General features: G+C 41.5%; 1 protein-coding gene across 1 annotated transcript; it reads left to right on the forward strand.

Annotated features, from left to right (window-relative positions):
• The first annotated feature begins 13149 nt into the window (after positions 1–13149).
• Positions 13150–22357, forward strand: DTD2 (D-aminoacyl-tRNA deacylase 2). The gene is made up of 3 exons (XM_053283589.1): positions 13150–13363; positions 15514–15583; positions 21873–22357. The coding sequence occupies exons 1-3, from the start codon at positions 13253–13255 to the stop codon at positions 22196–22198; spliced, it is 507 nt and encodes a 168-aa protein (XP_053139564.1). The 5' UTR covers positions 13150–13252; the 3' UTR covers positions 22199–22357.
• The last annotated feature ends 422 nt before the right edge of the window (positions 22358–22779 follow it).

Here is a 22779-nt window from a genome sequence, read left to right on the forward strand (position 1 = left end):
AACAGGGGGCGAGGAGGAGGAGAAGAATAGGCTCAGAGCCCGGATGTCTCGAGAACGTGAGCTTGAGGAAGTCACGTGAGCAGTGCACTTGCAGCCGGGACAAAACTAAGTAGTACCCGCAATAAAAGGGAGGCAGATAAAGTGAGAGTACTACGAGTAGTAGTTGTGGCGCTTGGTTCTAAAAAGCCGTTCTCAAAAGAACCAACTGCGGTTTGTTAATCTGCGATTTCTTTTTCTTATTTTGGGGTGGGCTACAAAAACAGTTCACAAAGCGAAGCAATTGGGTGCTCCCTATCTGAATCTGGGATGTTTCAATCTATTTTTTGGTCACAAGCAACAGCTCATAAAAGGAAATAAACTGGGGTATTGAGCAGGGTGGATTTGATTTAAATCAAACTGATTTAAATCACTAGCAGGGTGGATAAAAATCAATGATTTTTTTTTTAAAAATCAAAAAAATCCAATTTAAATCAAAAAAATCTGATTTAAATTTTTAAAATCTGATTTTTTAATTTTTTTAAAAAAATCATTGATTTTTATCCACCCTGCTAGTGATTTAAATCAGTTTGATTTAAATCAAATCCACCCTGGTATTGAGGCACCTAATGGCGCAGTGGGGACAGGGAGGTAACTTGCCTAGGGAGCAAGAGATTGCTGGTTCGAATCCACGCTAGTATTGCGGTGTAAAGTTGGGAGGGGCACTGCAGCCTGCTCGCAACAGTATAGGGAAAACACCTATACTGGGCAGCACCAATATAGGGTGATGCTGAAAAGCATCATCTCATACTACGCAGGTGATGGCAATGGTAAATCCCTCCTGTATTCTACCAAAGACAACCACAGGGCCAGGCACGGAGTGGAACCGCTGGTGGCCTGTGTGCGGCTGTGGCCCCACTGACCCCCTGTCTGACATCAGACACGGGAGGCGTGGTCTGGCTCCCGAACGAAATGAGCCACGTGGCCCCTTTGTGGAGTAAAACTAATGCTGCGAATGCAGCACCAGCCTTTGTTTAGTTCCTGTAGGGGCCACACAGCCCCTGCTTGGGAGCTAAACTAGCACCCCCGCATCAAACAGAACAATGTGGCGTGTGGGAGTCTGTCCATCTGAGAGCCCTGCTTTTTCTTGGACTACAAAAACAGTTCTTCCAAGGAGGAAAAAAAGTGGAGAATTGAGGACCTGTTCTTCTCAGGGCCCCCTAAAAGCTGTTGAGGGAACAAACTGAGGTGCTGAGATCAGTGATCTCTCTAACAGGGATTCTCAGATGTTTGTTTATTTACCATATTTTTATACCACCTGATATGTACATCTCTAAGCAGTATCCAAAATTTAAGATATTTAAAAATCAAAACAGATTAAAATATGACACAATAAAAACAGCATAAAACAGTTATTAAAACAAATTATTAAAATTATTAACAACTTGAATTAAAAGCCTGTGAAAACAGGAGAGTCTTGAGAGTCTTCCTGAAAAAAGAGAAGGAAATGCTCTTATTTCAGCTGGGAGCATATTCCAAAGCCCTAGGGCAGCCACAGAGAAAGTATGGTCCTGGGTCGCCACCAAACAGGCTGGTGGCAACCATAACCAGACCTCTCCAGAAGACTGTAACAGGTGGCAGTGTACATGACAAAAGGAAGTGCTCTCTTAAATATAGGCTTGAGCCCGAAATGTTTTGGAGGCCATTGTAAAGGCCTCCGAAACTTTTCGGCTCTGCGGGGGGGTTTTGGCGCTGGCCAGGCTGGTACTTTAAGGGCGAGGGAGGGTGTACTCACCCCTCCCACCGCATTTTTCCCGCCAGCGCTCTGTTATTTGTAAGCCCCTTGGGGCGGCAGTGGGGAGGACCCTGCTGCCCCATTTCCCTCATCAGCCGGAAGTGGCCGGAAGTAGCCATCACGCGTGTGTGTGTGTGCGCAAGCATGGCAGACAGGCACAAGCGCAGTTGCTACTTCCGACCACTTCCAGCCAATGAGGGAAATGGGGCGGCAGGGAGGAACGCTGCTGCCCCGAGGGGCTTACAAATAACGGAGCGCCAGTGGAGGAAATGGAGCGGGAGGGATGAGTACACCCTCCCCCGCCCTTAAAGTACCACCCCCGCCAGCACCAAATACATTTCGGGCACATCCCTACTTAAATAGCCTGGACCCAAGCCATTGACTACAACTCCCAGAATCCCCAATGTTGTTGACTACAACTCCCAGAATCCCCAAGCAAAAGCCTTTGCAGCTGGGGATTCTGGGAGTCGTAGTCAACGACATCTGGGAATCTCTGTTAGAGGGAACACTGGCTGACATCCCAGTCTGGGACTCCTTTGCGTTGTGGGTGCTACAAAAAGCAGATCATGAAAGACAACAGGTTCTGGGGTCTCAGTCTGGGACATCTTTGCACTAATCTTTGGTTTCAGAAAATCTTTATAAAAGGAAAAACAGGTTCTTTTGTATATGGATTTAGGATCTCTGCTTCATTCAGGGGTTACAGAAGCAATTCATCATGAAAGAAATAGGTCTGGGGTCTGTCAATGTGTGACCTTTGCTTTTGCAAAACTGCAAAAGCAGTTCATCAAAAGGAACAAGTTGGATTCTGGCATCTGTGAGCTTTTTGCCTTTTTTGGTGGCAGTAGAGCTGCACATGCCCCCTGAAATTCTGGATTTTACCCGGATTTTAAGCATCTCACCTAGATTGCTAAACCCACCCAACTTCGTGTGGATTTTAGTTTTCATTTTAAAAAAAAGAAGAAAGGCTGAGCTCTAGCCCTGGTAGAAGCAGAGTTATGGAGCAAAAAGTGCAGTCACTATTCTGCTCAAAAATTATTTTCAATGTTTAGCACCCATCATGCCCTAGGATGATGGTGTCCCTAGGAGCTACCCATGGGGAACAATGAGGTGTTTTGTTCCCTATGGCCGAAACACTCACAACGTTTTGAGTTTTGTTCTGTTGAAACAACCGGTTTGGCCGCTGTTTTGATGAAATGTTTTGGCCGTCTGCATTTTGTTGAGAGCTCAAGACAAAACAAGATATGTTTGTGCACATCCCTAAATCAGACTATGTCCAGGAGGGGTTTAGAGAGAGTCTGAACCTGAACTTGGCCAGCCCAGTTCAGATTGGACTTTTCTAACCCCTTTTGCAAAAATTCAGAGCTTTCCAGAGCTCCAAATGGCAGCAAGTGGATTGTTTTTGTTTTAAATGATCATGGCTGGAGGGGAGAAACCCATCTTCTTTCTATCTGCCTGCCTGCCTGTGCATATCTCATCTTTTTTTAAAAAAGTCTTTTAGCCTGTTTTTACTCACATTAGCAGCCACCAGCTGATTTGCAGGTTTCTCTTGCTATTTTCTGGTATAACTTCTCCTTGGACTCTCTGATGTCTTCTCACTTCCCCAGTGACTCTCTGGTGTTATGATAGTTTTCCTATGTGTTCACAGTGAGTATCCACAGTTACTTTTAAAACATTTTGTCCAATCCCAACCCTGAACTGACATTTTTGAGTTGGATGAGATTGGGATGGACCTGATCCCAGCTTTTGCACTCATGCACAGGCCTAGAGGATAGGGCTATCAGTGGCTACTAGCCTTGATAGCTGTATATTTCCATCAGGATCAGGTCAGTTGCCCCTTCCCCCCAGCTTGTGGGCTTCCCGGAAGCACCTGGTTGGCCACTACATGAAGCAGGATGTGAACTAGATGTGCCTTTGTCCTGATCCAGCAGGGCTATTCTTATGTTCTTAAGAAAATTTAGAAATACAAGATGAAAGCTTTCTTTTCTTTGGAATGATAAATCTTTTTAAATGCTTAAAACTGCATTACAAGTCTAATCATGAAGCAAAGCTATTGTTGGCAAGTGGCCTGTATCTTATTAGACTAAATGAATATTCATTAAGAATTTGCACATTATAGATTGTTATTTAGCTCTTTCAGTTAAAGTATTTTTCTTCTTCCTAAAGCCAAAGTAAACAACAGCACCTGGGTGGCTGTTAAGTTGGATTAAAATATTATGAAAAGAGTGAGCTTAGTGAAGCCTGCAGAGTACTGTATTAACTGAAACAAATTACTACAAAATGAGGGCTGACCACACAAAATAAGATTCCATGGCTGCTTAGCTTGTGATATTTTCTAAATTTTAAAGGACTGATCAACATGTTTTTATTGAAAAAGTGCTGAGAGGAACCTACAAACATTTTTCTTGCATGTGAAATAGCAAACAACTGCACATCTAAAAAAATGTAGATATCATTCACCTTACAAATTTTTATGATAGTGTCAATAGAGATTTCAGCATTACATTTTGCTGCTGAATTAACTTCTGGCAATATCCAGACTTAAGTTAATCATGGCTAAGTCCTCTTTAAATTAATTGAACTTAAATTAGCCATTACTAACTTGTCTCATTTATCTTAGTGGTGCTTAGCTATGGCTAACTAGTCTGGATGTTGCCCCCTGGCTATGAGTTCACTGTTGCTGATTCCATGTTTTTATTTTAAATCTAGTTTAATTACTGTGGGGAAACCTCTATAAGTTGTGCACATCCCCAGAGAGCCATTGTGAAAGTGACAGATTCTTGACCTTCACATCAGAAACAGCTGGCTAGATCTTCTTCATACAAGGCATTGCTTCCTCAATCCTTTACCTTACAGTGGAGAATATGTAATACCCAGTTTAAGCTTGAAGTTCAAGGACATATGTTGCAAATAAATATAAGTATACTGTGTGAGCAGGTTGCTACCAGATAAATTAGTAAACTTGCATATAAATCACTCCTTAGAAGAGGGTGAGTGAATGTCCCCAGAAAGAGGCAAGGACCATGGGGGGGGGGGCAAGTGTGCATGAGAGAATTCAGACTTTTTTCGCACCAGCAAGTAGTGGGGTACTGCATGTCAGGATGACACTTTCTAAGACTTAAATACATCAGAGCTCTTAAATGAATGGCATGGAATCAGGGAGGATTGCCAAGTCAGCTAAACAGAATCTATGTTCACCTTGACATGGCATGAGGAATGATAATTATGGAAGATGCCTTAGATCTGTGGGCTGGAGTTTTCTGGATTCAAGACAAAACTCAAGATTCATCCAACGAAACAAGCTCAAAGGAGATATCTTGTGTTGGCAAACCATTCAGGTTTAATTATGGAGCAAAAGTAATTCAATCCTTGAACAGATTGAAGACAGAATGTTGATGCCACTATTTTATTGGGCATATCTAGTTAGGTGCACTGCGTCAGCACTTCTGATCTTCACAGTCCAGTCATACAGGATGTTTCAGCCCACATTGGTCAATGTGATTGAAAGGAATGCTGCAGAGTACAAGCTCTGCAGCCAAACACCCAGTTTCCTATGGTGAGTGAACAGGTGTCTGTTCTGGAAAATTTTCTAGTATGCCTCAACATACTTTGCACACTCGCAAATATGTGCTAGTACAGCACTTAACAATAATATGGGCAGATAGCTGCCTACTTAGGGCACTAACCAACTTAATTGTATATCTGTTTCAGTACCCCTCTGGTACGCCCTCCAGATCAAAACGCTGACAGTGACTGGGAGTTGCAGGAAGAAATCAGGGAGGCTTCAAGGACAGGCAGGACAGTAATAATGGGTGACTTAAATTACCCACACATAGACTGGGTAAATTCATAGTCAGATGATGACAAAGAGGTCACATTTCTAGATATGATGAATGACTGTGCCCTAGAACAGTTGGTCTTGGAACCAACCAGAGAGAAGGCTACCTTGGACTTAATCCTGAGTGGCACCCAGGACCGGGTGCAGGATGTTAGTGTCATCAATCCTTTAGGGTATAGTGACCATAGTGCGATCAAATTCAGCATACATGTGAGGAGAGGCTCACCAAAGAAGTCTAACACAGACACTTTGAATTTCAGAAGAGAAAGCTTCTCCAAAATGAGGTGTACAGTGAAAAGAAAGCTGAAAGAGAAAACCAGGAGAGTCACTTTACTCCAGAATGTATGGAGTTTTTTCAAAACCACAATACTAGAAGCCCAGTTAAATTGTATACCCATAAGGAGGAAAGGTACCACTAAGTCCAGGAGGATGCCAGCATGGCTAATGGGTACTGTCAAGGAAGCCATAAAAGGGAAGAAGACTTCCTTCTGAAATTGGAAGGCGTGTCCAAACGAAGAGAACAGAAAGGAACACAAACTCTGGCAAAAGAAATGCAAGGTGACAATAAGGGAGGCGAAAAGAGAGTTTGAGGAACATTTAGCTAAAAGCATCAAGGGGAATAACAAAAACTTCTTTAAATATATCAGAAGCAGGAAAGCTGCCAGGGAGGTGGTTGGACCATTGGATAATGAGGAAGTAAAAGGAATTATTAAGGAGGATATGGAGGTTGCAGAGAAGCTAAGTTCTTTGCGTCCGTCTTCATGGCAGAGGATACTGAGCATATACCTGTTCCTGAAACAGGCTTTTCGGGGATGGAGGCTAAATAACTGAGTCAGATAGCAGCAGGGGCGTATCTAGGGGTAGGGCAGGCAGGGCACGTGCCCCAGGCGCCACTTGAAGGAGGGCGCCATTTTTCTAAAATTAAAAAAAAAATTAAAATGGCCACTGAAAACAAAATGGCCACCGTGCATGCTCAAATGGCCTCTGTGAGGCCCTAGGCCATGCCAGGCCTCACAGAGGCCATTTGAGCATGCACAGTCACAGTGAAACAAAAAACAGTGAAACAACAAAAAACTGAAGGCTAGCAAATCGCCTGGGCCAGATGGCATCCATCCAAGAGTCCTCAAAGAACTCAAATATGAAATTGCTGACCTCCTTGCAAAAATATATAACTTATCCCTGCAGTCAGGCTCTGTACCCAGAGGACTGGAAAGTAACAAATGTAACACTGATTTTCCAAAAGGGATCCAGGGGTGATTCAGGAAATTAAAGGCTGGTTAGCTTAATGTCTGTTCCAGGCAAATTGATGGAAAGCATCCTCAAGGATATAATTGTAAAGGACATAGAAGAACAGGCCCTGCTGGGAGAGAACCAGCATGGCTTCGGCAAAGGTAAATCTTGCCTCACAAACCTTTTTGAGTTCTTTGAGAGTGTCAACAAGTGTGTGGATCAAGGTGATCCAATTGACATAGTATACCTGGACGTCCAAAAAGCTTTCTTCAAAGTTTATCATCAAAGACTCCTGAGAAAATTTAGCAGTCATGGGATAAGGAGACAAGTACATGTGTGGATTGCTAACTGGTTTAAGGATAGAAAACAGAGGGTAGGTATAAATGGAGAGTTTTCACAATGGAGGGAAGTAAGAAGTGGGGTCCCCCAAGGATCTGTACTGAACAGGTGCTTTTTAATTTATTCATAAATGATCTGTAAGCAGCGAGGTGGCCAGATTTGCAGATGATACCAAACTCTTTTGGGTAGTGAAATCCAAAACAGATTGTGAGGAGCTCCAAAAGGGTCTCTCCAAACTGGGTGAGTGGACAACAAAATGGCAAATGCGGTTCAGTGTTGGCAAGTGTAAACTGATGCACATTGGGATAAAAACCCCAACTTCAAGTATACGTTTATGGGATCTGGGCTGTCGGTGACTGACCAGGAGAGGGATCTTGGGGTCATGGTGGACAGCTCATTGAAAGTGTCAACTTAATGTGCGGCAGCTGTGAAAAAGGCCAAATCCACGCTAGGGATCATTAGGAAGGGGATTGAAAATAAAACTGCTCATATTCTAATGCCCTTACACAAAACTATGATGCAGCCACACCTGGAGTACTGTGTACAATTTTGGTTAGCACATGTAAAAAAGTACATTGTTGAGCTGGAAAAGGTGCAGAAGAGGGCAACCAAGATGATCAAGGACCTAGAGCACCTTCCTTATCCAGCAAGACTACAACACCTGGGACTTTTTAGTTTAGAAAAAAGTCAACTGCGGGGAGACATGATAGAGGTCTATAAAATCATGCATGGTGTGGAGAAAGTGGATAGAGAGAAATTCTTCTCCCTCTCACGTAACACTAGTACCAGGGGTCATCCAATGAAATTTATTGCCGGGAAATTTAGGACCAGCAAACAGAAGTATTTTTTTACACAACATATAATCAACTTATGGAATTCTCTGCCACAAGATGTGATGACACCCAACAATCTGGAAGGCTTTAAGAGGGGTTTGGGTAACTTCATGGAGTAAAGGGCTACTAGTTCAAGGGCAATAGGCCACGTCCAGCCTCAAAGGCAGGATGCCTCTGAGTACCAGTTGCAGGGGAGTAACAGCAGGAGAGAGGGCATGCCCTCAACTCCTGCTGTAGGCTTCCAGTGGCATCTGGTAGGCCACTGTGTCAAACAGGATGCTGGACTGGATGGGTCTTAGGCCTGATCCAGCAGGACTGTTCTTATTTTCTTATGTACCATCTATGTATTTAACCGTAGGCTTCCAGGTCAAAACTTGGAGAATCATCCTGTGTATTTAAAATCCCTGTAGGCTTGCATTGTCCCACCCAATTTTTCAACACACACACACACCTCAGTCCCATCCTCTACTCTCACATGTTGTCAGACAAAATGGAGAGTTCTGCTTGTTCCAGGAGGTGGGTGGGGATGGTGGTCAATAGGACCAATGCTGGAACAGTTGTGTTATTAAAAAGACAGGAGGGTTTCCCAGTTCGGTAGCTCTAGGTTGTTTTGTTTATAAAATGTTATGTCCCACCTTTCAGTTAAATTAGACTTCTTAGGGTGACTTCCAATTGTAAAATAAAGCAATTAAAATCAAATTAAAATTAAAAATTAAAAACAGCAACACACTATGAAGGGGCTGGGTGGGAGTTAGTAGCAATTAACAATAAACCTATATTAAAACTAATTTAAGGGTATGGGGAAATTTTAAAAAGGCATTTTCCTGGCACCAAAAGAACAAAAGACTGTACCAGGAGTGGTGCCTCTCAGGGGAAAGAATTCCCGTAGTAATTCATTGCTTGAACAAAATATGTTCCTCTGAATCAAATGTGTCACATTTCCCTCAACATCAGCAGTCTGGTCTGCATCAGTAAAACAAGAACATCAGTAATTTGGCACAAAAGAATCCCAAAATCTGACATTTCAAATGCACTGAAATGAATCTTCAAGTGGTAAATATCACAGCAGGTTAGCAAGTTGGCTTCGTTAACATGGTAGACACCTGCAGAGGAAACAATCTGATTCAGTGTGTGTTTATTTCTAGTTTTCTGCAGCAGAGAGAAGTATAAAAATACATTTATCTTTATACAACAAGCTTTGCTGTACTGGAACTAGATAGTTGTCTCATAGGAGCTTTATAATTATTACTGACAGAGACATCAAATCTGGTGTTATTTTACTCTGAAATGTAATTAAGTTTTGATTACCCTAATCCACCATGTACATGTATCTGTTCTGTAATTGTCTGAAAGACTAGGCAACAGTAATTTATTTTTTAATATAGCAGTGTATTCTTTCCTCTGTCTGCACTGCAGTAAACATGCATAGAACTAGCCACTTAGGTACCAATACTGTCTCCATACAGAAGGAGAAGCTGCTTGCAAACAAGATACCCATACTTTGAGGGAACAGCAAAAATTATTGTTCATACTTGGTGCCAAAAAGGATAGAACCTGCACCCAAAGTAAACTATGCAAACATTTACGCAGACGTATTTATTTTATACAAATAAATTTTACCCTATAGATAACCAGGGAGATGCCAGAATTCTCCTTCATCATGCCCACAAGACCACGTGCCTTACTATCCTAGGGAGAGAGTTTGGGGCAGTTAGCTGTCTAACGGCTAGACTGGCTGACTGTTGCCTTGGCCAATTGCTGCCCAATACATCTGCATAGGGCTACAGTGTGGCAATGATATATAAGATCAAGTTTGGCACTAAGATAATGCTCTAATCTGTTGTTACCTTAAAATATTAATGATCAGCAGGTTCCAGCTCCAGGCTTCAGGGAGCCCTCTGCAAACTGCCATCCATGGGCCCCCTCCTAATTAGATGGGCTCCAAGAGAATCATTCCAATACCACCACACAAAGGCTATAGATAGGTACAGAAGCAGACTCAGGATCTGGAGTGGGGGGAAAGGGCCCTCAGCTTTGGGAGATTCTGACCCCTGACATCAGCCTTGATAGTCAGTACATTATTATGCCTTATATGGCTTTTTGGACCATGTTGAGGCATTCAAATGTCAAATCTGTTAAGAATTATGGATATGCATTATTGGACATAAATGTAAAAAGCATAGGATATGTAGAAAGCATAGGATATGTGAATGTATCAAGATAAAAATCAGCCAATGTAATGTTATGTGTCCAAGACAAATGGAAAGCTCTAAGGCAGTCTTTCCAAATATTGCTGAACTACAACTCCCATCATCCCCAGCCACAATAAATTGTAGCTGGTGCAGATGGGAGTTGTAGTTAAGTAAAATCTGGAGGCCCCCAGGTTGGAACCACTGCCTTAGAGCTTTTCTGAAAAAGTTCTAAAGTAACTGTTCTAAAGTAACTTTCTCTGGATATGCTGACTATCCAAGTTTACTGCTTTATTACCACGTCACACCTCAGGGCCAAAGGCTGCATTGATCACACCAAAGGAACTGATACGCTAGTATCATGTTACCATATGCATTATGCTTCTATAGAACATCAGTCCTTTTTCTGTACTGCTGTGCAGGCATATGTTATGCAGTTATGATATTGTGAGCCCTCTCTGCTGGGTGCCTGTGTGTGCACAGTTAAAAAGAAAAAAATAAAGCACATTGCACTTTACAGAGGCATAAAAACTTCATATGTATATTTAAAGGGTTGAATAAAGGAATAGCTGGGATGGCACAGGGAAGGGTACGATGAATATATGACAGGAAAGACTACTACATACTTCTTTGCACCACACGAACAGTATAAAAGGATCTAAAACTAAGAATTCAAATCACAATCTAACAGATCCAATAATACAATGATTGAGAAAAAATACATAAGAAATATGTACATATTTATGCTGGGCATCTCCCCATCTTCACCAGCCAATGAAATGAGGTGGGGAGAGCAAGATGTTCAGTATGATGATGTCACAGCACATGTTGTTGATATTAGACATTACAAGGAAGGGAGAGGAAAGAAATTCACAGAAGTAGCAGCTGTACATTATGTCAAATTTGGCCCTGAACACAGAAAATAATTGTGCCTTATGCAGAAGTTAACAACTGTACAGTTTTCCCTAACATGCATTTATTATTGTACTGTTGAAGGACAATCTTTATCAGCGTATATTTCCATTCCTTATCATCAAAAAGCAGCTGTTTGACTCCAGTTTTAAGGTACACGTTCCCCATTTTTGTTAAATTAACTGTATTGCAAATTAAGGCAATATGAAGTTAAGTGCAATAATTTACATGCACTTAACTGACAATGTGTGCTTAGCAATTTCTGGGACTGAACACTATTACATATGAAGACCAGAGGACGGGGATGCGGGAGACTGAATTCAAATTGGGTTGCCATATGGAAAAGAGGACAGGTCTCCTGTACCTTAAGAGGGAATTTTAACAGGTGCAGCTTGTTATGTAGGGGGAAGAACATAAGAACAGCCCTGCTGGATCAGGCCCATCTAGTCCAACATCCTGTTTCACACAGCGGCCAGCGAGATACCACTGGAAGCCTACAGGCAGGAGTTGAGAGCATGCCCTCTCTCCTGCTGTTACTCCCCTGTAATGGGTACTCACAAACATCCTGTCTTTGAGGCTGGAGGTGGCCTATAGCCTTCCGACTAGTTGATAGACCTCTGCTCCATGAAGTTATCTTAAAAGAAAAGCTACACCTGCTGAAATTCACTTTTCTGTGCATCTACTAAAGCAGACCTGAACAACATAAGGCCTGGGGGCCAGATTTGGCTCACAGGGACTATTTTACTAGCCTCCAGGTATCCTGCAGCAACACGGGAGCTGGAAACTGCATTATAGCACCATCCTATGCATGCTTTCTCAGAAATATGTTCCATGGCGTAACCAGTGAGGCTGACCCCCATGTAATCATGCCTAGGACTGCAGCCTGAACGCAACAATTTAGGGAAAGGAGAGGATGGCATTTGTTTGGCTCTGGCATACACTCCAGGTGCCCCACTGACTCAACAGGGACAAGATCTATTTTCTGGCCACTATCATTGGTTATAACTATTGAGTCCATTGACAGGGGGAATAGATCCACAAGTAACTAATCATATTTTTAATTTTAATGTAATAATGTGCTAAAATTTTACCTCAGCCCCTGCACGCCAAGTTGTGGATAGTCTGGCCCGGCCCACCAGCAGGAAGCTTTTCACACAGGGCTTTTGAAGCCCTTTAACTCACATCTCTTTCAGAATGGAGGGGGTGTGTGTGTTCACATATCAGCTAGATTTATCCTGAAGTCCTGAGAGTTATTGGGGAGCAGTTCACACACAATTTGGGTTTTTCATTGTGCATTAGAGTGTAGCCTGATTTATATTCGGTGTTTAAAAAATCCACTATTTGTGTCGTTTTGTGGGGGACAACTTTGAGTTTGCAGTAAACTGAGTAAAGCCTCCCTGTAAACTCGTGGTAAAACCCACTGTGTGTAAAAGAGGACATTTGAGTTGTGCAGATACAAGAGGTACAAGAGACCTGTCCCCTTTTCCATATGGCAATCCTAGAGGATAGCAAAACCATGATTAAAATTTCCTAGAGGTTGAAATCTTGCCCTAGTGGTAGCAAGGTTGGAAAGGTTGTACCGTCGAGTCGGTGTCGATTCCTGGACCACAGAGCCATGTTGTTTTATTGGTAGAATACAGGAGGGGTTTACCATTGCCATCTCCCACGCTGTATGAGATGATGCCTTTCAGCACCTTCCTATAGCACTGCTGCCGATATAGGAGTTTCCCATATTCTGGGAAACACACCAGTGGGGATTGGAACCAACAGCCTCCTGCTCTCTAGGCAGGTTACTTCCCCGCTGGGCCATTAGTAGCAAACCGCCCCCTATATTTTTATTTTTTGAAAGATCTAGTAAGGAGTGGATTTCTCTTTGGAGCTAATGGGAATTGGAGCCTCTTTCACCCAGAAGGTCCCCTACCGGAGGAGCTTCAACGTAGGTGCATTTCCTGGTATGTATTTGAATAGGATTTCCGGGTCGTATGTGCATCTGGTGTTTTCTTAAGTCTGTGCATAGCTGTTTGTGATTTCCGTAGAAAACGAAATGGGCGGAGTTTGCTTCTAGGGGTGGAGCAAAGAACTGAGGGAGTGCCTGCTGAGGTTTCATTGCAGGAGTGCAGCAGTGCGGTGTGTTTCTATAACTATGGCCAACGCGAGTAACGCTCTGCTAGCGCGAGCGCTTTTACAACAGTGCCTGTATGCGAGGCTGCAGGTGAAACCTCCCGAGCGGGGCTCCGAAGCTAAATGGGTGGAGGTAATGTCTGTATTGGCGACGAGTCTCTCAGGGTGCTTGCAGAACTCTTTGTTTTCGTAAGGAGATTGCCGAGACTCCTGCTAGTGGGGACATCTCATCGTTTCCTCTTCCTGTCTCCTTCTCTGCTGCAGATCTGTAGGCGAGATTTCTTCTCTCCCCTCTCACCCGTTACGATTCGAGTACATCATCCTGTTCCTAAAATAACCAAGAACTCTTCATGTAGATTATTGCAATAATCTTAATATAATCCTGACTGTTGAGTGCTGGAAGCATTTCACATACATTATGTTGGTGATCAGGACTAGTTAAAGCATAATGGCTTTTTGGACAGTGAAGGTTAAAGCAGCACTTGGTTCCAGTGGTGTTTATGATACCAGTGAGAAATCTGCACTGACTATATACCTCATTTGCATAAAAAATAACACAAGCATCAATGGTGATTTAAGCCTCACATGTGAACATTCTATAAAAGACTATGTTGTGAATCCTGAAGTCTCTGGTCAAATGCCACAAAATTACCTGCTGGCCTTGTGTAAGTTGTTATCTTTCTGCCTCAGCATCTGCAATATGGGGATGATAATTCAGACCTACCTTACAAGGTTGTTGGACATCATAAAACACTATATAAATCCTAAATATAATCCATTTCTGTACTTTACTCTATAAAGTAGGCCATTTATAACTATTCCCATGTTGTAAGTGTGGTATGAAGTCTAGTCGGATGGCCTAAGGCCACCTAACTGCCTAAGAGAAGCAGATTTTTTCTCAGATTCAAATTTACAATGATTCAAATTTACAATATAATAATAATTTCATAAAATGAATGTTTAAAAATTGTACGCATTTCCAACTGTTATTTTACTTCCCTTTTACAAGCACATTAATAAATTCTATAACCTGTTTCTTGAACTTTTCTATAAGTGTATCTCTTCATATGCAGTTCCTAGCATACATATAGTATGGAGTTCCACAATGTTCTATTGCTCTTTAAAATCTATATGAAGTTTCCGCAAGAGATCATCAGGAGGTTTGGTGCAAGGTGTTATCAATGTGCTGATAACACCCAGATCTATTTCTCCATATTGACTTGATCAGGAAATGGAATAACTTCTTTAAATGCCTGCCTGGAGGCACTAATGTGCTGGATGACAAACTGAAGTTGAATCCAAACTGAAGTTGAATCCAAAATAAGATGGAAGTACTGACTGCACAGGGTCGGGACCTGAGAGATGGTTTAGATTTACCTGTTTGGATAGGATTACACTCCCCCTGAAAGATCAGGTATGTAGCTTGGGAGTGATCATGGATCCAAAACTCTCTCAGTTTCTCAGGTTGAAGCAGTGGCCAGCAGTGCTTTTTATCGGCTTTGGCTGATATGTCAGCTACGTCCATTTCTGGAGATAAATGAACTTAAAACAGTGGTGCCTATGCTGGTAATCTCCAGGCTCGTCTACTATAATGCAGAATGTGGGGCTGCCTTTGTACGTAGTCTGGAAACTACAAAGGTACAGAATGCGGCAGCCAGATGGGTCTCTGGGACAACTCAAAGGGACCATATAACAACAATTCTGAAAGAACTGCACTGGCTACCGTAATGTTTCCGAGCAAAATACAAAGTGCTGGTTATTACCTATAAAGCCCTCAACAGCTTGGGTCCGGGGTACTTAAGAGAGCGCCTTCTTTGTCATGAACCTGTCTCCTGTTAAGATCTGGAGAGGTTTGGTTATGGTTGTCGCCAGCTTGTTTGGTGGCAACTCGGGACTGGGACTTCTCTGTGGTTGCCCCAGGGCTTTTGAATAAATTCCCTGTTGAAATAAGAGCATTTATTCTCTGTTTGCTTGTAGGAAGACCCTCAAGATGCACCTGTTTTCTCAGGATTTTAACTAAAATTAATTTTAAATTGTTTTAATTTTTTTTATCTTATGAGATGGTTTTTACTTTTTATTTTGTGAGATTTTAACTTTTTACTCTATTTGTTGTGTTTTTAAATTCTGTACACCACTTGGAGATGCACATATCAGGCGGTATTAAAATATGATAAATAAGTTTGCATTTTAGGTATGGTTTTATGAATAGAGTTTAATGGACCTCTTTAACTACAGACAAAACACACGGATGCAAACATAATTCTTTGTTATTGTTTTTTATAGATTCAGCGAGGACTTATCATCTATGTATGTTTCTTCAAAGGAGCCAATGAAGAAATTATTCCAAAAATGGGTAGGTGTTTATGGGAAATATTCTTAAAACAGGAAATTAAAAACAACAAGCAACATCCAGATGAGTGCTTGTGTAAGCAACTTTCTTCCATGTGTGCAAGGGGGGGAGAGGTGATCTATTTTCCCCTAGAGCCCCCTGTGCCCTCTGAAAATATATATTTCTGGGGGCACAGGAAGTCCCTGGGCCTATCCCCGCTTCACTTAGTTAACTTGGGGTACGACCCGGCCAAGGCACTCATCAAATAGTGTATTATGGATATAGAACGCCAGTCTGACATAGGCAAGGCCCCTAACTTCCCTGTAAGTGAAGGGCTCAGGTATATTAGCACCCCCTTGCCTTGCCTAACACAATTGGAGGTCCCAAAGCATAGGAGGGTGCTACACTGGCGCGCTGCCATGTGCTTCCTTCTGCCGTGCTTGAAGGTCGCTATAGGAAGATCCAAATCTAGTGCCCCTGTGGCTCAGGAGGGGTAGAAACAGCAGGACACGTTCTTTTGCAGTGCCTCTCCCACAGGGACATCCATGCCTCCCTTATCTTACCACTATTACATGACTATGCTTGGCGAACGGAACAGTTTTACACCTCTTTGCTGCTCTCCGATAGCAACCCTGCTGCCACCTGTAGTGTCGCCAGGTTCTGTGCGGCAGCGATTAATATTCAGCGGACGATGACCACACGTGCCCAGAGCCCACCTCTATGAACTAGAGGACAGTCATGGCTACTGCCTCAGTGTGGCAGCCAAACAATCTATAGACCTGCAACTTCCTGGCTACTATTTTACTGGCTTATGTTTCTGTGTATATTATATGATAACCTTTTAACGCATATCAGCTCTTATTATTTTAAATGATGACTGTCATGATTTTATATGTTTTAAAACTTTTAAAATCTTTTCTTACTTTATAAGCATGCAACGCGATCTAGGGTACTGCTACATGGTTTATTCCTATGCTTCTTATTGCAGCCGTAGTTAAATCAAAATGTAGCCCAGGGTCTACTATGTCTCTTATTAGCACCTAACCTACTTCACAGGGTTGTTGTGAGGAGAAACTTAAGTATATAGTACACCGTGCTGGGCTCCTTGAAGGAAGAGTGGGATATAAAATGTAATAAATAAATAAATAGCTAGATTTTTAGTGCAGTCACATGCCTATTTTTAATCTTTTAAATCATTTTATGTTAGTAATGTATTTTAGCATCTTTTATATTTCTTATTGTATACTTTAAATCATCTTATGATAGTCTTAGAGTGTAAAATCTATTGCTACTTAGGTTTTAAAATGTACTTTATTCTGGTCTGTGACCATAATAAAGATTGATTGATTGATTGAGGGCACAGGAAACTGTAGATAGAAGGTGAGGGGGGTCAGCAAAAATCACCCTCATGTGGGAGTGCAGAAATGTTCCACTAGTACACGTGTTAACCTAAATGAGTCTCAATGGCATTAAAATACTTAAGTAACTATATATAGAGAGCAGCTGCATAACTGAACCCAACGTACGATGTATCACAAGAAATTAATAAGTACAAACTTAATGAGGTTATGTATTACGAAGCTTTGAAACAGTAAAAATGACTCTCTGGAGGAAATTATTCTGAGCAAGAATTTTATTCTGAATCCTGCTGTATATAAATCTAATATGCTTTTTAATTAACTAGTACTTATTAAGGTAGCTGTTAATAACACATTCTGCAGCAACGGGCTTATTAATGTAATGCCATATGTAGCTTTAGACTTGAGGCACTGTTGAAATGAGTGGAACTGGTGATATTTTTATATTCTATTCTCTTTTTACATTGCTTTAATGGTTGTTTAGGAAATAAATTTATTAGGTGGCACACACTCAGTACTGCCTAGGCCACCTCCTGATGTTACATCCCTTCAGGAAACTGGGAGATGTTGGTATGGGGAAAAGCCATAGTGTGGTTACGGCTTCCCACACATAACTGCTGATGTTAGCTTCACATCAAAGACAGAGGCCGTACAGGAGTAGCAACACCATGAATGTACGATAGGAAGGAGATCTTCATGTTTATCCCTTCTCACTGTTTAACCATCTTGTTTTATGAATGATCAGAGAGGTTGAAGAGTGTTAAGGGGTTGATTTTTTATTTTATTTTAAGTTTTCAATGTTGGGGAAGATCCTAATCGCATATTAGTGGTTGTGTGTAAGATATAGAGTGGACCTGGGAAAAGAGACGTGATCATTATTCCAGATTAGATAATAAAAATTTGTGTCATCCTGTGTACTAGGTGATAATCCCTTCAAAGGCAAAACTAGTGTAGTGAACAGAATATTTGGCAATGATGAGGAAGAGCCAATTCAGTTTTCTTCATAATAGCAATAGCAATAGCACTTACATTTATATACCGCTCTATAGCCGGAGCTCTCTAAGCGGTTTACAATGATTTTTAGCATATTGCCCCCAACATTCTGGGTACTCATAAGCCCAGTTCAGACAGTATGCTGTGCAAGTGTACAGAAGTCTGTATACTTGTACATGTGTTTGTGTGGACAACTGAACCTGTGTTCATTTTAAAAGTGAACTTGGATACAGGCCCTTCAAATGCATGGTACAGATAGGAAGTTTACTTCTGTACCTGCGTTCAACATAACATGAGAATGACTGTACCTGTGTACACTGTCCATTTATTTGAGTGCTGAACATAACATGTGGATGGTTATGAAGTTTGCTGGAAACCTTAGGAATGTAGTTATTTTAGCATAATTTACAATATGGTCTGCTATAAGGGTGAAATGAAGTATGGATACAATATCATCTTTAGAGTCTTCAGGATAATGGTGCAAAATAAATCTAAAAGCGAAGTTGAGTACAGTGTTTTCTCTAATTTTTTTCATCTGTGTGCGGAATGAGTTTAGTTCTGAGCAGAAGTATCAAGGCATTGTGTGTTCACGTGCATTCAGAATGGGGTCTTCCTGATTCAACTTGAGTGGGGACTAAAATTAACTGAGGGGACACCAAAAAACTTGTGAGTGTGCACACCTTAGAGGGAACACTGGTTGAGTATCATTGGTAGAAGGCAAAAACACTTTGTGAATAAATTGTTTGATTTACCATCAGGATTGCTTCATGCCTGACAGTATGGACGAGACGTGGCCAAACCTCTGTTTGGTTATTGGGATATGTTTTGGGTTTTCACATTGTATGTTCTACTTTTTTCCTTAAGTTCCCAGTTCCCTATAACTATCGTGTATTATGTCCAAAATGGGCAAACTTTGTTTACTGCAAACTATAGTTTGTCACCAACCTTGAATTAGAAGTCTAGTTCAAACTACAGTCACATCTGAAGCAGGTCAGTTTGTATATACTGTTTCCTAAATAAAAGGAGATTCCCCCCCCCCTTTTTTTTAAAAAGAAGAATGTCATCTGTTATGTGCTACATGTGCAGGTATGAAGCTGGTGAATTGCATCAGCTGGACAGTTGATAAATTTTGCAGTTGCCCAAACTACATGCAACAAAATAAACAGTACACATCCTCCACCCCACATAAATACTTTCAGAAAAACTATCCCTGCTAACTGAGCAAACAGGCACCTTTTTAAAGTGGTGATTCTCTTATATTTAGCAAGGGGAAAGCAACTGGCCCTATCTAACCCCAGCACAGCATCCCTCCAGTGGCTGTCGCTGGTGTTTACCTTATGCTTCTTTTTAGATTGTGAGCCCTTTGGGGACAGGGGACCATCTTATTTATGTGGTGTTTGTTTTTCTATGTAAACCACTTGGAGAACTATGGATGAAAAGCGGTATATAAATATCCATAGTAGTAGCAGTAAAAATAAACATATCTTGTGACATGTCCTCAGTATGACAATTGTATACTCTTTTGTATATCAGATGTTCTCCTTACTATGAAGCTACTTTTGTTTAAAGATATAAAAACACTCATGAATCTCTTCCACATCTCATCTTGGGGAAGGTAATGAGGTTGAGCAAAGGAACTGTGAGCTAGATGTGTGAACAGTAAAATTCCTCCCAGAATATTGGAATTAACTCACCTGTTTCTGCAATGGTTAGGAACATAGGAAGCTGCCTTATACCGAGTCAGACTATTGGTCCATCTAACTCGCTGTTGTCTACCCAGACTGGCAATGACTTCTCCAAGGTGTCAATGACTTCTCCAGACTGGCAATGACTCCTCCAAGGACTCTCTCTCAGCCCTGTCTTGGAGATGCCAGGGAGGGAACTTGGAATCTTCTGCCTGCAAGCATGCAGATGCTCTTCCCAGAGTGGCCCTGTGCCCTAAGGGGAATATCTGACAGTGCTCATACATGTAGCCTTCCATACAAATGCAAATTAGGCTGGACCCTGCTTAGCAAAGGGGACACGTTTATGCTTGCTACAACAAGACCAGCTCTCCTCTCCTTATGGGTATGAAGCATTCTGATAAAATAATTGTGGATATTTAGCATTCTGATAAAATAATTTTAAACACAGTGGACTTGTGGAAGTGTTTTTTGATTAAAATTGTGATCTAAACGATCAGAAAATCCATTAGATTAAAAAAGCAAACTAGGTTTATTTTTCTTATCAGCTCACTACACCTGAAAGATTGGTCCAGATCAGATGCTACAAGGATGAGCCTCAGAGAACTGTGGGCTTCAAGCTCGGATGTAGCTATAATTGAATGGATGGGTTCAAAGAACCCGGGCCCCGCAGCTCCTGAGGGCCCCGCAGCTCCTGAGGGCCCCGCAGCTCCTGAGGGCCCCTCCCTATTTTCTTCATTATCTCTCTCGCTCTGAGGGCACCAGAGATAAAAGCAAACACAGGCCCCCTCTCCCCTAGCTATGCCCATGGCTTCAAGGAAGTCCCAAACTACACTGAGCTCATGGAACTGTGGTTTGTTAACTAACCAGAGCTGGAACAAACTAGGATATCAAGCCACGGTAGTCTGCCTTGTTCCAGTTAACAAACCACAGTTCTTCAAGTTTGTGTGGAACATGCTTTGTTGTTGGAATCTTTGTTGGAAGATTTCATTCTCTATCTTTATATGCAGAGGGGACATGTGAGAGCTTGCAGCCCTCCCAGGTTTATTCTCATAGGAGGAAATGAAGATTGACTTGGATTGGGCCTTTATGTGAATTTTAGCTTAAGAATCAGGGTCCTGATACATTGGTCCACCAGTAAGTTGCTATTTAGGATAGTCCATTAATCTGCTTTGTAGATAGCACTCCAGTGTTTCAATCAGTTGTTTGAGAAAGGGTGGCAAACTTGACACTTAATCAGACACAAAAGCAACTGGAGACTGGTGACTCAGAATGGGAACATACTGGGATGTATCCAAGAAAAGTTAGTCATGCACCACTGAAATCAGTGAGAGAAGCCATGACTAATTTAACTCCCATTAAAATTAATAGGACTTTGTCATGACTAACCTTCTGAAAAGATTGTAGAGATCTTTACAATGCTTTGCAGTTTGCAGCTTTTCTAGACGTGTGTGTGTATATATATATAGAGAGAGAGAGTGTGTGTGTGTATCAGGTAACCAGCAGAGGGAGCTAATAGACAGGTATTTCTTTTTAATTGACTTGTATAAATAACTGGAAATCTAAGTTCAGAAACAATTTCCAAATGATTTTACCAATGTATAAGTACATTGTATAAGTACAGTTCGGAAACTACAATTGGTACAGAATATGGCAGCCAGATTGGTTTACCCTAGGGACCATATAACACCGATTCTAAAAGAACTGCATTGGCTGCTGATATGTTTCCGAACGAAATACAAAGTGTTGGTTATTACCTATAAAGCCCTTAATGGCTTAGGTCCAGGGTACTTGAGAAAGCGCCTTCTCTGTCGCCTATTAAGATAATCTGGAGATGTTTGATTACGGTTGCTGCTGGCTCGTTTGGTGGCAACTTGAGACCGGGCCTTCTCTGTGGCTGCTCCAGGACTTTGGAACGCACTCCCTGCTCAAATAAGAGCATCTCCTTCTCTCTTTGTTTTTAGGAGGACCCTGAAGATGTACCTGTTTTCCCAGGCTTTTAACTGAAATTTAAATTTTAATGTGTTTTTATCTATTGTGATTTTTATCTGTTTTTATGAATTTTAAATCTTTCATATCTTATATTTTAATCTGTATACCACCTAGAGATTTCTATATTAGGCAGTACAGAAATTCAATAAATTAATAAATAAAAGCTCTACAGTTCACACTGCAAATGTCTTGACTTCTGTCATCATGGGCAGAACTTAACATGTTGATTTGTTAATGCATAGCTGTTTTAAAACTTGCCAATTTTAATCTATTTCTCTATCTTTTCAGTAAATACACTCCTGAATGTGAAGTTAAGTGAAACGGAAGGTGGCAAATATGTTTCTGTTTTGGATTTACCAGGCAGCATATTAATAGTTCCTCAGGCCACACTGGGTGGTAAACCAAAGGGAAGAAGCATGCAGTATCATTCCAACATTGACAAGGAAACTGGAAGTGCTCTCTATTCCCAGTTTGTGACTCTGTGTGAACAAGAACTGGCTGCTAACACCAGATGTACTGAAGCTGGTGTTGTTCTCAAGCATGGCACATATGGAAACCGGCAAGTGTTGAAAATGGATACAAATGGGCCTTTCACTCATATGATTGAGTTTTGAAAAATGAGTAATTTGGTCAACGGCATACTGTCCAGCAAATGCTGCATGGTTGTGCCAGTATGTAACAATATATGTAGACCGACTGGAATGTTTGAAAGCAAAGAACTTCAGTAAAATGATATCCAGCTAAATATATTTAATTATTTAAACAGTCTCAAATTGTCTCCTACCTTTGTGTATTGTCTTGTGGTAAATAGGCGATTCTCAACCTTTGATAGAATTCTGCTACTGGGCCTCTTTTTATCTTTGTCCATGACTCTGTTCAACCTAACCTGGAAGTTGTTCTTCTCTGTCATTTGTCAGTCTCGTTTACCATTATGAATATCTTCTTAAAAACAGCTCATGCCCTGCCAAATGCCTCTTTAAAATTAACCAGTAACGCTGTCATGGAACAGTATGCCAAAGCACTATCATGGCAATCTAAAATTATGTATAACTTATTGGTTAATGTTTATTAGGGCTCTGCTTCAGAGTATCTGAAGCTGAGTAATATGCATCAGCACTTTGAAAATGCACGGAGGTTGCCGACCTCAGCACAGCTGCCTCCATACAATACTGTTTTGCTCCGGTGTGAAGCAAAG

Source organism: Hemicordylus capensis, chromosome 1 (genome assembly GCF_027244095.1).
Source record: "Hemicordylus capensis ecotype Gifberg chromosome 1, rHemCap1.1.pri, whole genome shotgun sequence".
NCBI classification, from domain to species: domain Eukaryota; kingdom Metazoa; phylum Chordata; class Lepidosauria; order Squamata; family Cordylidae; genus Hemicordylus; species Hemicordylus capensis.